General features: G+C 38.6%; 1 protein-coding gene across 1 annotated transcript; it reads left to right on the top strand.

Annotated features, from left to right (window-relative positions):
- The first annotated feature begins 1,768 nt into the window (after window positions 1-1,768).
- Window positions 1,769-2,279, top strand: LOC143616980 (phosphoinositide phospholipase C 4-like). The gene is made up of 2 exons (XM_077089663.1): window positions 1,769-1,858; window positions 1,931-2,279. The coding sequence occupies exons 1-2, from the start codon at window positions 1,784-1,786 to the stop codon at window positions 2,225-2,227; spliced, it is 372 nt and encodes a 123-aa protein (XP_076945778.1). The 5' UTR covers window positions 1,769-1,783; the 3' UTR covers window positions 2,228-2,279.
- Window positions 2,280-14,635: the final 12,356 nt, after the last annotated feature.

Raw genomic sequence — 14,635 nt, 5'->3', positions numbered from 1 at the left:
TCAAAATCTAAAAGTTTTATTGTAAAACTTTTTCTTGTTTAAATAATATGTTTTTACATTTTTTTTTACATATAAGTTTTTTAAGTTTCAAAAAAAAAAATCAATTACAGTATAAATTTTATTTACAAATAAGTGTTTTTCAACATGTTTAGAGATTATGATTTTTGCAGGAAGTTAATATGACATTTTTTTTATTTTTATTTTTTAAATGGGTATGACAAATAAGAGATGGCCCATGAATAAACATAAATAAAGGGATGTGATCCTCCCACACCACCCCCACATGCCTATACGGCCCGTATAGGCCTATACGGTCATATAGGGTATACATGTCTGACAAGGGGACAAAAAAAACAGCTTTTTGCAGCCTATACGACCGTATAGGCCTATACGACTGTATAGGCATTAAATGTCTCGTATTGCATTCAGACAAAACCATAAAAGCTATACGGTCGTATAGGGCTATACGACCGTATAGAAAACATTTGCAGAAACATTCAGACTGCCTTAATCGCTGTCGAAAAAAGATTTAAAAAAAACCTCAAATTTTGGGGTGCATTTTTATTTTAATGTATGTTGACTAGATGTTAAAAAAAACCTCAAATTTTTATTATATGTAAGCAACAAATATGCCTAAACAGTCTTGAGCTTTTGACGAGCTAAGCTTGAGCTCAACATTTAAACCCGTTAAGATAAATGAACCAAATACGCCCCGTATAAATAACATATATTGTATATATGGTCATCATTTTTTTAAAAAAAAAGTGTCTATAAACGAGCCAAATACGACCCGTATAAATCACATATATTGTATATATGGTCATCATTTCTTTTTCTAAAAAAGTGTCTATACGGCCGTATAGGCCTATACGAGGCACAATAAGCGATGGCAGACAATCTCTGACACGATTCAGGTCCTATACGACCGTATAGCCCTATACGAGCCGTATAGGACAAAAAATGGTGTATGAAGATCCAGGATGGTGTGGGAGAATCCATTGCCAAAAGAAATGATGACCATATATACAATATATGTGATTTATACGGGTCGTATTTGGCTCGTTTATAGACACTTTTTTTAAAAAAAATGATGACCATATATACAATATATGTTATTTATACGGGTCGTATTTGGTTCATTTATCTTAACGGGTTTAAATGTTGAGCTCAAGCTTAGCTCGTCAAAAGCTCAAGACTGTCTAGGCATATTTGTTGCTTACATATAATAAAAATTTGAGGTTTTTTTAACATCTAGTCAACATACATTAAAATAAAAATGCACCCCAAAATTTGAGGTTTTTTTTAAATCTTTTTCCGGCAGCGATTAAGGCAGTCTGAATGTTTCTGCAAATGTTTTCTATACGGTCGTATAGCCCTATACGACCGTATAGCTTTTATGGTTTTGTCTGAATGCAATACGAGACATTTAATGCCTATACAGTCGTATAGGCTGCAAAAAGCTGTTTTTTTTTGTCCCATTGTCAGGCATGTATACCCTATACGAGCCGTATAGGCATGTGTGGGAGGATCACATCCCTTTCTTTTTCTAAAAAAAGTGTCTATACGGCCGTATAGGCCTACGAGGCACAATAAACGATGGCAGACAACCTCTGACACGATTCAGGTCCTATACGAGCCGTATAGGACAAAAAATGGTGTATGAAGATCCAGGGTGGTGTGGGAGGATCCATTGCCTAAATAAAACCTAGTCTAATATTTTACCGTTTGACCCGTTAAAAAATATAGCTGACCCGACTCTGTGACTTAACAGGTGAAAGTTTATATGGGGGATGGATGGCATCTAGATTTCAAACAAACTCACTTTGATGCATACTCTCCACCAGATTTCTACACAAGGGTAACTAACACGTTAAAAATCTTTAATCTCATTCTTTATTTAACAATAATAATAAAACATTGTAAAACACAGGTTGGTATAGCAGGAGCACCAGCTGATGAAATAATGAGAAAAACAAAACCGATAGAGGACACATGGACACCAGTTTGGAATGAAGAGTTCACATTTGAATTAACTGTTCCTGAAATTGCTTTACTTAGAATTGAAGTACATGAATATGACATGTCTGAGAAAGATGACTTTGCTGGTCAAACATGCCTTCCGGTTTCTGAGTTGAGGCCCGGAATCCGGGCAGTTCCTTTGTGTGACCGAAAAGGGTACCCGTACACTGCGGCAAGACTGCTCATGAAGTTCGAGTCTTTGTCTTAAATTATGAGTTTATTTGGATGTTGTCTTAATCTTTTGAATTTTTGTAATAAAATCGGTGTATATATATTATCGCTATTAATCACTAGTTATCAATATTTTATGTTCGTTTAGTTGGATGAATAAATATTGTTGGTTACTGAGTGTTTCATGACCTTTTATGTTTTTTTGATTTTTATTTCATGTATACTGTTAAATATTCTAGTGTAATTGATTTTATTGGTTGATCAATGTAATTATAATAAACATTAAGCAAGTTAAGAATGTTTGGAGGGTGCACTTGTTTTAGTTTGCTATGATGTTAGGAGCGAAACAGTGTCTAAGGGGTGCTAGCTCATGGCTGCCTCCAAGTTAATATTTCGTTAATAAGTGCTTCATTAGAAAATGAATTTCATGATTATGTTATACATAGTCATAAGTATTTACTTTAGAGGCAATATTAATAAAATCCAGTTTTCAAAATATAGTTGCATAAGGCAGCCTTTCAAACCCCAACTGCTCAATTAATGATAGGGCGTGGGTTTCTTTTGGGCGCACTTTTGGTTCATCTTTTCTCACAAAATCATACTAAGTTCTTAATCTCATTTAGAGTTTTATTTGATTACAGTATTTGTGGAACCGTCGGATAACTTTGAATCTAAAATTCAATACAATCAATCAATCATACCCAGTGAAGTCCCACTAACAGCAAAGCTATAAGTAGGGTTTGGGGAGGGTGAGATGTAGGCACACCGTATCTCTATCCAACGGGATAAAGAGGTGGCTTTTAGAGAGACCCTCAGCTCTGAAATACAAATGTATGAGGCAATATAAAAGAAAATAATAATAATAATAATAATAATAATAATAATTTGTAATAAAAACAATAATAATACTATATGGTGTGTGACCAAAATAAGGTAAAATGAAGCCTTAAAATACTTCTTTCTCTCTAAAAAGCTTTAACTTTAATTCAAGTCAAAATACCCGAAATTCTCAACATATATTCATTTGTATATACATACTCGGTTAGAATCTCATGTATTGTATAAGTTACATAAAGTGAATATAAAATAGTTAATAACAGAATTTTAGGATTTATAAAGTGTTATTATGAGATAAGTAGATATGATTGAAACTCATGCATTGGTAACTGACAGGTTAATATATTTGAAGTCAAATGTCGCAAATAAGCTATTATAAAAACAAATAAATGAAATAAGAGGATCGGGTAAAAAAAAGTTTAGGATCACAATATTGTGATATGTAACAATGGCACAGCTAGTTACTTATTTATTACATGTATATTGGCCTTAAAACAGTTATAAACATGACACGATCAACGACATTTATTCGTTGAAAACACATCTTTAAGCCCAATACAGGTCCTAGTTGTTGGGCCATCCTTCTGTGTAATCTAACCAAACCCAGTTATATCACATTGGCCTGTTCAGGTTCGGTTATCGGCACAAATCTAGCCTAGCCCAACAACATACTCTGATTTTATTGAAAAGGAAAAAAAAAACATTGCAATAATTTATTGCCACAAACTCACAAAGTTAATAAATAAGACACTTGTTAAGGAAGAGTTTTGTTTGTTTTTGTTTTTTTTCGTGTACTCAAGATAACTCATATTGCTGAAAGACAGGAGTTCTTCCACAAATCTTAAGGTTTTAATTAATTTTTTTCATAACAAGACCGCTTATAAACTGCCTGACTTACCAGTTCACTGGTTGGAAGTGCTGGATCGAACTCAACAAGTTACGGTGTAAATGATATAAAATATTTTGATTTCATTTAAAATTTATGTGTTAAAAAACTTTGATATAATTGTGTAATTATGTTTATATCAAAAGCAAAAAAGAATTGTGTCGTTTTCTGTAAAAAAGAAAAAGAAAAGAAAGAAACAAAAACAAAACAATTAAGATATTTTTTAAGGAAAAAGAGATTAAAGCATTTGAAAAGTATTTAGTTTATATATACAAATATCTTTCTAGTAGAAGTGGTAAGGGCTCCAAGGGGTTAGGTTTTCGTTAAACCGGGACCGAACCAGGCATAATGATATAGATCAATTCGTGATGATCAATCTCCTAAAAATATTAGAGAAGACCAAGAACAACTTGGATCAATTTTCTGTTTTATTTTCATACGAGTACATCAAACTTAAATTACAAAGAAAATAACGGGAATTCCTAACACAGCATGAGCATGGAATAACTTGATAAAAGGTGAGCGGATGGTGAACGTGTGCATGGGATCGGTGTTGGTACGTATCACCCAAACACCGTTTTAGCTGATTCAATTGATTTTTGGTGTATTGATGGATCTTGTAAATTTAACGATAAGGGTTTTCAATATAAAGATTAATCTAAATCGAAATAGAAGGCATAAGCTACACCACTAGCTCCATTTTGGTTTTGGCTATAAAGAAAACGTGCACTTGGTAAGAATATGAGATTTTACCAAAAAGACAAGAATAAAGATAGTGTTTGGTGGAATAAAATTTAAAGATGGGATAGATTTGACAAAACTTTACAAATAAAGGGTAGCTTTTTGAAAGAAAAGGTTACAAAGTGGAAGGCTGAATTAGATTCATTTACTAAAAAAGATATAAAGGAAAGGACAACTATGCACTCAAAATAAAGATGGAAAACAACCTTTACATGGTTCACACTAAAGGGCATAAATGCCATTTTATCATCATGTTTGCCAAAAGACAAAAATAGTAGATTTCCCTATCATGCCCTGCTTCTTTTGCAAGACAAGACTAAAAAGCTTTGATTAAAAGGTCAAAAGTCTTAAATGTTATTATTATGTATACCACGTTTAGTTTTTTAGTTATTTGGATCAAAATTCAAATAATAATGCAAATTATAAACATATGAAAACTTAAAATATTTTTATTTAGTATTAAGTTTATATGATTAGAAGCTAGTCATTCTTTTAGAACTTATAATAATGAAAATTATAAACATATGAAAACTAATTATAATAAACTATTTTAGATTATTTATTAGTTACAAATGAGTTTACTAAACTGAATTATCATGTTTTTAAAGTCACTTTCATGAGATGATAAGATGATCAATCCCTATAAGTTTAACATTTAGTCAGTAAAAAAAAGTAAAAAAAACTTAACAATATTATATGATCAATACTTTTGCTTTAAATCAATTAAATTCAACCATATAAAAGCATTCACAATGGCTTCTTATCTTCATCCAAATATCTTGTTAAAAACATCCTTATCTATAAACTTTATTCACCTTTTTAAAAAAAAAAATTTCACATCTCTTTTCATATTTATCTCTAATTAACTAAATAATATCATTTATTGTCATCTTTTATATTTATCTCTATTTAGTTAGATAGTACTTATTTGGTTTCTTTCATTTACTCTTATAATTACACATAGAAATTATTGTTCTGCTATGAAAACAATTATGACTTGTGCAAAAATGAAATAAACTAATGGAAAAGAGATTGAAGACAGGATATGATTTATGAGGGCAAAAATGTGTCTTGTCCCTGTAGAATGATGACACGTGGACAGTTGGGACAAAAGGAAGGAGGCGTCGAAAAGAAATAAAGACTGAGATGAGGATCCGAAGACCCTTTTCAATTAATATACGCATACAAATTATTAAATTAAATTAAATATAACTAATAATAATATTATACTCAACTTATGATGAGACAGGAATACTATAAATATGTTTGAAATTGAATAAACTAAAATTAAGGCGTATTTTTCTTTTCCTGCCTTTTTATTTCAGATATAGTTTTCCAAATTTAATAACAAATATAAAAATACACACATATACATCTAGGTTAAGACACAATAAAATAATGTTAATATCATATCATTTAAAATAAATCTTAAATATATTAAAATCTACATGTATTATAGTTACCTTGTATAATAAATAGTATACATATTTTTTCTTTATTTTTTTTTTCTTAACTTCTTTCATTATATAGAAACATAGATATTACATCAACATAGCAGGTAGGCGGGCAACAAGCTGCGCCGCCACCCCTTTCTGAATTGCAAACCCTAACCTGCTAAAGACATACCCCTGTCCCTTTGGAGTCGACACATTGCTATGCACAACCCGTTGGACCCTGGTTAGGAAACAGATAGCTTCCGGTGCCAAGGAGCCAAAGGTATCAAAAGCCAAAGGGACAAAAACATGTTGGTTCTCTTCGCAGGCTTTATCATGCTTCTCCACCTTCTTCGTTTCAGCCCTTTTCATTGCTTGCCCAGCTACAAACCCATTATCCCTCAAACCAGCTAATGGAGATACCCCTGTGAGGTCAACACAAGCGTGTTTTCTCCCGGCCCAACCAAAGACGAGCAAATCTGCCGGTCGTAGAGTGGATCTCCCTTCCGTGGGGTCTGTAAGGAAGTTTACGGGGGCTTCCTTTTTAGCTGATATCCCAGCTCGCCTTAAGATGTCCCAAAGAACGTCCCGCACCCAATCATGTCGGTATTTGAACCCAGGCATCTCCTTGCAATGAACCGCATGCTCTCCGAATTTATCCAGGCAAGCCTTACGGCAGATCGGACATGTTTCGTCTTCTGGGTACATTGGGACCATCAAACGGTACTTAATAATGGCCCTATACTCGACCGCAGACATGCTTTGGCCCAAGCCATCAATCGGGATAACGGTCAGAAAATCTTGGGCATGAGGACCTTGTAAGCATTCAATAACCGCCTTCTGTCGGGGGGACAATCCAAAAACTTCTCCCAGGCTTTGAGCGATTTTGCCAAAAATGGCATTCGCCAAAGTTTTTTGAGGCTTTGGTGGGGCGTTGTCCATATTAGAAAAACCGCCAATGTCAAAGTCTGGGAGAGTGCCATTTAGGCGTTCCAGGGCCTGCACGTAGTCTGAGTCCAGGTCGACAACTCCGCTATTCCTTAAGATGTGATTCTGTAGCTTCCAGGACTGAGCCCTCGATGCTACAAAAGCGTAAACCCCAACATCATGAGCCGAAAGAAGGCCTAAACCCCCTAAGCGCATCGGTAAAGATGCAAGTCGCCACTGAAGATCACCAAAGAACGGGCATCCACATACAACTATGTCTTCGATGGCTTCTCGAAGCCCCTTATCAAAACAGGATACCGCATCATCCATCATATGGGGGTGGCATGTTCGTAACCCAAAAAGCAACTTAGCAACCCCCATGCATGACCTAAGCAGGAGGAGTTCGCTCTGGGGATCCCTAAGGCAAGGTAAGAGTTTCATAAGATCAACCGCACGAGAATGGTGGTAATATTAACAGAGGTGACGATGAATTGTGGTAATATTAACAGAGGTGGTGAAGGTGGCACGAATGGAGTTCCTATGATTAAAAGAAGATGGAGTCCTTAGGCTATGTGTAGTGGAGGGGTTATAATTGGGGGCGAATTGTGACACGTAAGGCCCAGTCAGCATGAAGTGAAAATTTGTTTTTAGGGTGTAATGGTGTAGGGGCTACAAGTTGGGCCCACAGTGTCTTTTTTTATTATTTTCTTTTTATAATTAAACTAATTAAATAAAAACCAATTTATTTAAATAATTAAATAAAAATGTATTAAAATTAAAAAATAAATACAAAAAAAATACATAAACTAAAAAAAATACACGAATAATAAAAATAAATTATATTAAAAAACACACCAAAATAATAACACATAAAAATTTCTATAAAAAAACTAATATATTCGTCTTCATCTTCGTCTTCGTCCCCGTCCTCGTCCTCGTCCTCGTCATTGTGACATCTGCCCCGATCCGACCCGACCCAGGTACCCGTTTCTCTGACCCGATCTCTTTCTTTTATGATTTAGTATTTATTTTTACTTATATTTTACTTTTACTAATAATATAGTTCTTCTCGCGACGCGCTTAGAATTGAAGTTCTTTCCGCGGCGCGCTTAGAAATATAATTCTTCCCGCGACGCGTTAAGGTTGGTTCTGTCTGCCTTCGCGCTCGCGCACTTTTGCCTTCGCGCTCGATGCCTTCTCGCGTTTAACCCTTTGAGTTTTCTTCTGTTTAATCTAGCCGTTGCTTTTGAGTTGTCTTATCTTCTGTGCTGTTGACCTAATCTGCTTTATGTCTGAAAAGTTACTTTCGGCGCAGCATGCGCACCAACCCCATTGGTTGACAGATAAAGTGACTGACATAATCTTTTGAGATCTGCTTTTGCCATGCTTGACCTGTACCTTTATCTGATCCGCCCATGCTTTTTACTGTTCCCTGACAGCTTTATCTTGCCTCTGCAGCTGCCATATCTTTCCATATCTTTTGCTTTTGGATTCTTATGCTTTTTGATATCTTTTGCTTGATCCTGTTAAAGATCTTTTCCCCTTTTCTAGGGATTATGTCTCCTAGGGTTTTCCTATAAATAATAATAATATTTTCATAACACTACACACACAAAACACTTAATCTCTCCTGTTCTCTTGCTCCTTGCTCTCTCTGCCGCCTCCCTCTCTGCCTCCGTCTTCCTCCCTGTTCTGCCCTGCTTTTCCGGTAATATATATTATATATAATAATTTACTTATTAATTATGCTAACTTATAATCAAGACTTAAAACAAATCATTAAAACAATAATCTTAATTATAGGTTAACTTGTGCTTGTTTAAGTTGGTTCTTGCTTTATCTTACACCGCATCGTTTATCAAGTGAGTAATCTCGTACCTAATCCCTTTTTGCTTTTAATGTTTTGGGATGTTCATGTGTTCATACAAACTTAGAGTCTTAAACTGTTTATGAACTTTAGTCGCGCAGTATCCCATGTGTTGAGGACGTAGACTTGGCTGTTTATTTGTATGTGTGGATCATTAACCGTCTTGTCGGTCTATTCCGCAGTTTTCATGGTACCATTAGATGAACACGGGAGAACTATCGTTTATGATTTTCTCTTTTGTTTACACATGCACAGTTAGTCTTGTTTGTGAGCTCAATTGTGAGCACTGGCAGTCTTATGAATCTTAGAGTTGGTCCCGATCAGATTACACCCTTGTTGAAAACCAGACATACACATGTTGCGCGCAGATTTATTGTTATCTATGTATTGTATTAAACTTGATTCCTCACCAACACGCAAGTGTTTGACGTTTATTTTAACACATGTTCAGGTTTGCAGTAGCTGTTTTGGAGCTTGTGGACACATAGGACGTTTTTACTTTTGGACCTAGATTAAAATGTATCAAGACAAGTTATTGCTGTTCGAATATTATGATTTATAATATATTGATTTATGTTGGTTTATTTATATCTCTTGTTTACCCTGCGCGTGCGCGAATGAATGTATTTATTAAATATTGACACCCAATAGTGTCACGAGTAATGAAACAATATGTGGCGCCCCGATGTATAATCCGCCTTTGGTCGGGGTGTTACAGATTGGTATCAGAGCTCGTTGACTTTAGGTTAGGTGGTTAGACGTAACGGCCTAGAATACCTAAGAGTCCCTTCTCGCGCATGAGAGAAATCTCATGTTTGCGCGCTTATTGTTAATTACTCGTTATTTATGAATATGCTCGCGCTTGCGCAGTATATGATTTTATGTGTTATTTCGCGATATTTCGATTTTTGTTGAATTTCGATTTTTATTGATTTTTCTTACATATTCGTTTGTTGGGTTTGAAAATCCGAAAAGTCATGGTGATACATGAATAGTTGATTTTCAATTTCCATTTACGATTATGTTCTGAGGTTGGAGACTTGAAAAGTCATGGTGATACATGAATTGTCAACCTCCAATACTCATTTTCTTGTATATTTTATATTGAGGATTGAAAAGTCATGGTGATACATGAATCGTCAATCTCCAATACCCGTTTGCTCGTACATTTTAAATTGAGAATTTGGAAGGTCATGGTGATACATGAATTGTCGAGTCTCGATTCGGATTTGTTACCTTTATTAAGTCTGCATTAAAGTCATTTCTTTTACTTTAACTTTTGATAGTATCTAACTCCGTGAAACCAAGCTTTATAAGATTAAAACTTTGCGATAAAAACCAAGATATTAACTAAAATTAAAAACTTTTATAGAATGCCTCCGCTATCTCGCCGATTTCAGAGAAGAGAAGCCTCGCGCATGCGTAGACAGCAACGTTCCCAGGAAATGGCCGCCGCGATAGCCCAAGCCTTGAGCCAAAACAATACCTCCAGTTACAACATTAAATCCTTTAACGCGGGTAACCCTCCAAAGTTCACAGGTCTTGAAGGAGCCACCGTGATGCTCCAGTGGCTTGAGAAAATAGAAAACACTTTCCTCCACACCCAATGCCCCTCAGACAGACGAACCCTATATGCCTCCAGTGTCCTGGAATCCAGAGCGCTTACATGGTGGAATGGAGTAGCTCATGCGCGTGGCGCAGAGGCTGCTTCCAGCATGCTCTGGGAGGAATTTAAGGAAATTCTGACGCGAGAATTCTGCCATCCCAACGAAGTTAAGCGCCTGGAGGAAGAATTCTGGAACTTGAAGCAATACAGCGGTGAAGCGCGCGAGTACGCGACGCGCTTCCACGAGCTAAGCTTACTGGTCCCTCACCTTGTTACCCCTTCACGCCGAGCAATCGAGAAATTCCTTGGGGGTCTCCCCATGGAAATTCAAGATTCTGTATGGGCCAGAAACCCAGTTACCCTCTCTGACGCCATCGAGTTGGCCGCTGTGCTCAGCGACAACCATGTCAGAGCAGGAACCCTGTTCCTGCGGGGAACTGAGAAGACCAAACCCACCAAAACTGTCCATGAACCCGCAGAAACCAAACCTGAACCCTCAAACCATAACCAGAAACGTAGGCGCAGACAAGCCTATGCGCTTACCAACCCGCCCATTGTCCAGCAACCCATTTATCAACCTCCAGTTTACGCGCCTAACCCTCTGTCAGCTTACCCAACACCTCCTGTAGCCCACAACTATGCCTTAACCAATCCAGCACTCCCTGCCCCGCCAACTAAGAAACCTTACACAGGAAACCATCCCTTTTGCCCAACCTGTAGATTTCACCACCCAACCCAAACCCCGTGTCGACTTTGTAACCGATGTGGCCGTACTGGTCACACTGCTGAAAACTGTAGAGTCCTTCCCGCCAATCCAATTGCGCCAACACCACCAGTCTACCCGCAGAACCCACAATCAATCTACCAAAACCCACGACCCAGATCGTGCTTTAACTGCGGTGATCCCAGTCATTTCCGGAATGCGTGCCCAAGGCTACAAGTTCAGATTACGCAAGCGAATCCGGTGAACCAGATTTCAAACCAAGTAACGCGTGGACGAGCTTTTAATATAACCGCGCACCAAGCGCAAGCGAATAATGACGTAGTTAATGGTACATTTTTGCTTAACGGATTTTATGCTTCTATACTTTTTGATACTGGCGCCGATCGAAGTTTTATCTCTCGCGCCTTCGAGCAGAAGCTTGCGCGACCGCGCAACGATTTAAAAGAAGATTTTTCAGTTGAATTGGCTAATGGCGAAACTATTTTAATAAACTCAGTGATTAAAGATTGTACGCTTAACCTTAACGAAAACGATTTTCTAATCGACCTCATCCCCATGCCTCTTGGAAGCTTTGATGTTATTATTGGTATGGACTGGCTTACGCATAATCGCGCCGAAGTTATTTGCGCCAAGAAGATGATTCGCATACCTCGAGAAAATGGTGATCTTCATATTTACGGCGAGAAACCCTCCCGCGGTCTTAAGCTTATGTCTTGCGCCGAAGCCCGAAGGCTCATGCGGAAAAGGTGTATTGCATTTCTAGCCCATGTGGTTAAACCTGCTGAAGAAAGGAAGCTTCGCGATATCCCTGTTGTGCGTGATTTTCCTGAAGTTTTTCCTGATGATCTTCCTGGTATCCCTCCCGCTCGTGAAGTCGAGTTCCGTATTGATCTTGTCCCTGGTGCTTCCCCCGTAGCTAAATCTCCTTACCGTCTTGCACCCGCTGAGATGCAAGAATTGGCCAGCCAACTTCAAGAGTTGACTGCTAAAGGATTCATTCGCCCTAGCTCTTCGCCCTGGGGTGCTCCGGTGTTGTTCGTTAAAAAGAAAGATGGATCGTTTCGCATGTGTATTGATTACCGCGAGTTGAACAAACTCACCATTAAAAACCGGTATCCCTTACCGCGTATTGACGACCTCTTTGATCAACTCCAAGGTGCCTCTTGTTTTTCCAAGATCGATCTCCGCTCTGGCTATCACCAGTTGCGCATCCGCGATGAAGATGTTCCGAAGACTGCTTTTCGAACTCGTTATGGCCATTTTGAATTCTTGGTCATGTCCTTCGGTTTAACCAACGCACCCGCCGTTTTCATGGATCTAATGAATCGGGTGTGTAGGCCTTTCTTGGACCGTTTTGTGATCGTGTTTATCGATGATGTTCTGGTGTATTCTAAGACCAAGGCCGAGCATGAGCAACATCTCCGATTGGTATTGCAAAAGCTTAGAGCTGAGCAACTCTATGCTAAGCTTTCCAAGTGTGAATTTTGGTCGGATGAAGTACAGTTTCTTGGTCATGTTGTAAACAAGATGGGTATTCATGTCGACCCATCCAAGATTGAAGCAATCAAGAACTGGATTACGCCATCCTCTCCTACCGAAATCCGTTCCTTTCTGGGCTTAGCTGGTTATTACCGGCGCTTTATTTCGAACTTCTCAAAGATCGCTTTGCCTTTAACAGCTCTGACGCACAAAGGTAAACCGTATATTTGGGGCTCGAAGCAAGAAGAAGCCTTTCTAACGCTCAAGCGATTGTTGTGTGAAGCTCCTGTTCTTGCGTTACCTGAGGGTAATGATGATTTTGTCGTGTATTGCGATGCATCCAACCAAGGTCTCGGTTGTGTTCTTATGCAACGAGGCAAGGTTATCGCTTACGCATCAAGGCAACTTAAGGTTCATGAAAAGAATTATACAACTCACGATCTCGAACTTGGTGCAGTTGTTTTTGCCTTGAAGATCTGGAGACACTACCTTTATGGTACTAAGTGTATCCTCTACACTGACCATAAAAGCCTTCAGCATATCTTTGATCAAAAGGAACTCAACATGAGGCAACGCCGATGGAACGAACTCATCAGCGATTACGATTGTGAGATCCGGTATCATCCTGGTAAGGCTAATGTGGTAGCCGATGCGCTCAGCCGAAAACCCTGCCAACTTAACTGTATCTTGCCGCGCACCCAGCTTCACTTCGCGCCGATTCAAAGCAACCTTGAATCGCGCATTCGTGACGCGCAGCGCGCATCCATCAGTAATGGTAACCTTCTCGCCGAGTTAGCGTGTGGCGCGGAAGCGCATTTTGTGCCCAATCTGAGTGGAATTCTCTGTTATCTTAATCGCATCTGGATTCCCTTTGATGAGAATCTTCGCGCTGATATCCTGAGTGAAGCACATAAATCTCGGTATTCTATTCATCCTGGCGCTGATAAGATGTACAAGGATTTGCGCATTACTTATTGGTGGCCCGGTATGAAAAAGGATATTGCTGTGTTCGTAGCTAAATGTCTGACTTGTTCTAAAGTAAAAGCTGAACACCAACGCCCATCTGGTTTGCTCGAACAACCAGAAATTCCTACGTGGAAATGGGAATGTGTGGCGATGGACTTTATTACCAAGTTACCTTTGACAGCAAGCAAACATGATAGCATTTGGGTAATAGTGGATCGATTGACTAAGTCTGCTCACTTCCTACCCATTCGTGAAAACTACCGTGTTGAGCAACTCGCGCAGCTTTATGTCAAGGAAATTGTCTGCCGCCATGGTACTCCTTTGAGCATCATATCCGATCGCGATGGCCGTTTTATATCTCGCTTTTGGAAATCTCTCCAATCTGCGCTAGGAACTCGCTTGGACATGAGTACGGCATATCATCCTCAGACTGACGGTCAGTCTGAGCGAACTATTCAAACTCTTGAGGATATGCTCCGATCTTGTGTTCTTGATTTTGGAGGTAATTGGGATTCGCACCTGCCTTTGATCGAGTTCTCTTATAATAACAGCTATCATTCCAGTATTGGCATGGCCCCATTTGAAGCACTTTACGGTCGTAAGTGCCGCTCCCCGATTTGTTGGAGCGAAGTGGGAGAAGCTCAAATCACAGGACCCGAACTTGTTCAAGAGACAACCGATAAAATCGCCAAGATCCGTGATCATCTGCTGACTGCCAGAAGCAGACAGAAGAGTTACGCAGATCGCAGGCGAAAGCCTCTCGAATTTCAAGTTGGTGATCTTGTTCTCCTCAAAGTGTCGCCCTGGAAAGGTGTTGTCCGCTTTGGGAAGAAAGGTAAGCTTGCTCCTCGTTATGTTGGTCCATTCAAGATTCTCGCGCGTGTGGGAAAAGTTGCCTACAGACTTGACCTGCCGCCCGCGCTCAGTAATGTGCATCCAACGTTCCATGTATCCAATCTCAAGAAGTGTTTAGCGGACG

This window comes from Bidens hawaiensis, unplaced genomic scaffold (genome assembly GCF_021521415.1).
Source record: "Bidens hawaiensis isolate Kalapana, Puna unplaced genomic scaffold, B.hawaiensis_p1.1 tig00050730_1, whole genome shotgun sequence".
Taxonomy (NCBI): Eukaryota; Viridiplantae; Streptophyta; class Magnoliopsida; order Asterales; family Asteraceae; genus Bidens; species Bidens hawaiensis.
Note: the sequence above shows the minus strand (reverse complement) of the source record. Positions and strands in the feature narration are given on the sequence as shown.

Excerpts from the sequence above, each read along its gene's own strand:
- LOC143616980 (XM_077089663.1), top strand. The coding sequence starts at position 1,784 with ATGGGGGATGGATGGCATCTAGATTTCAAACAAACTCACTTTGATGCA. Across the intron at positions 1,859-1,930 it reads CACCAGATTTCTACACAAGG|GTTGGTATAGCAGGAGCACC; the intron begins GTAACTAACACG and ends TGTAAAACACAG.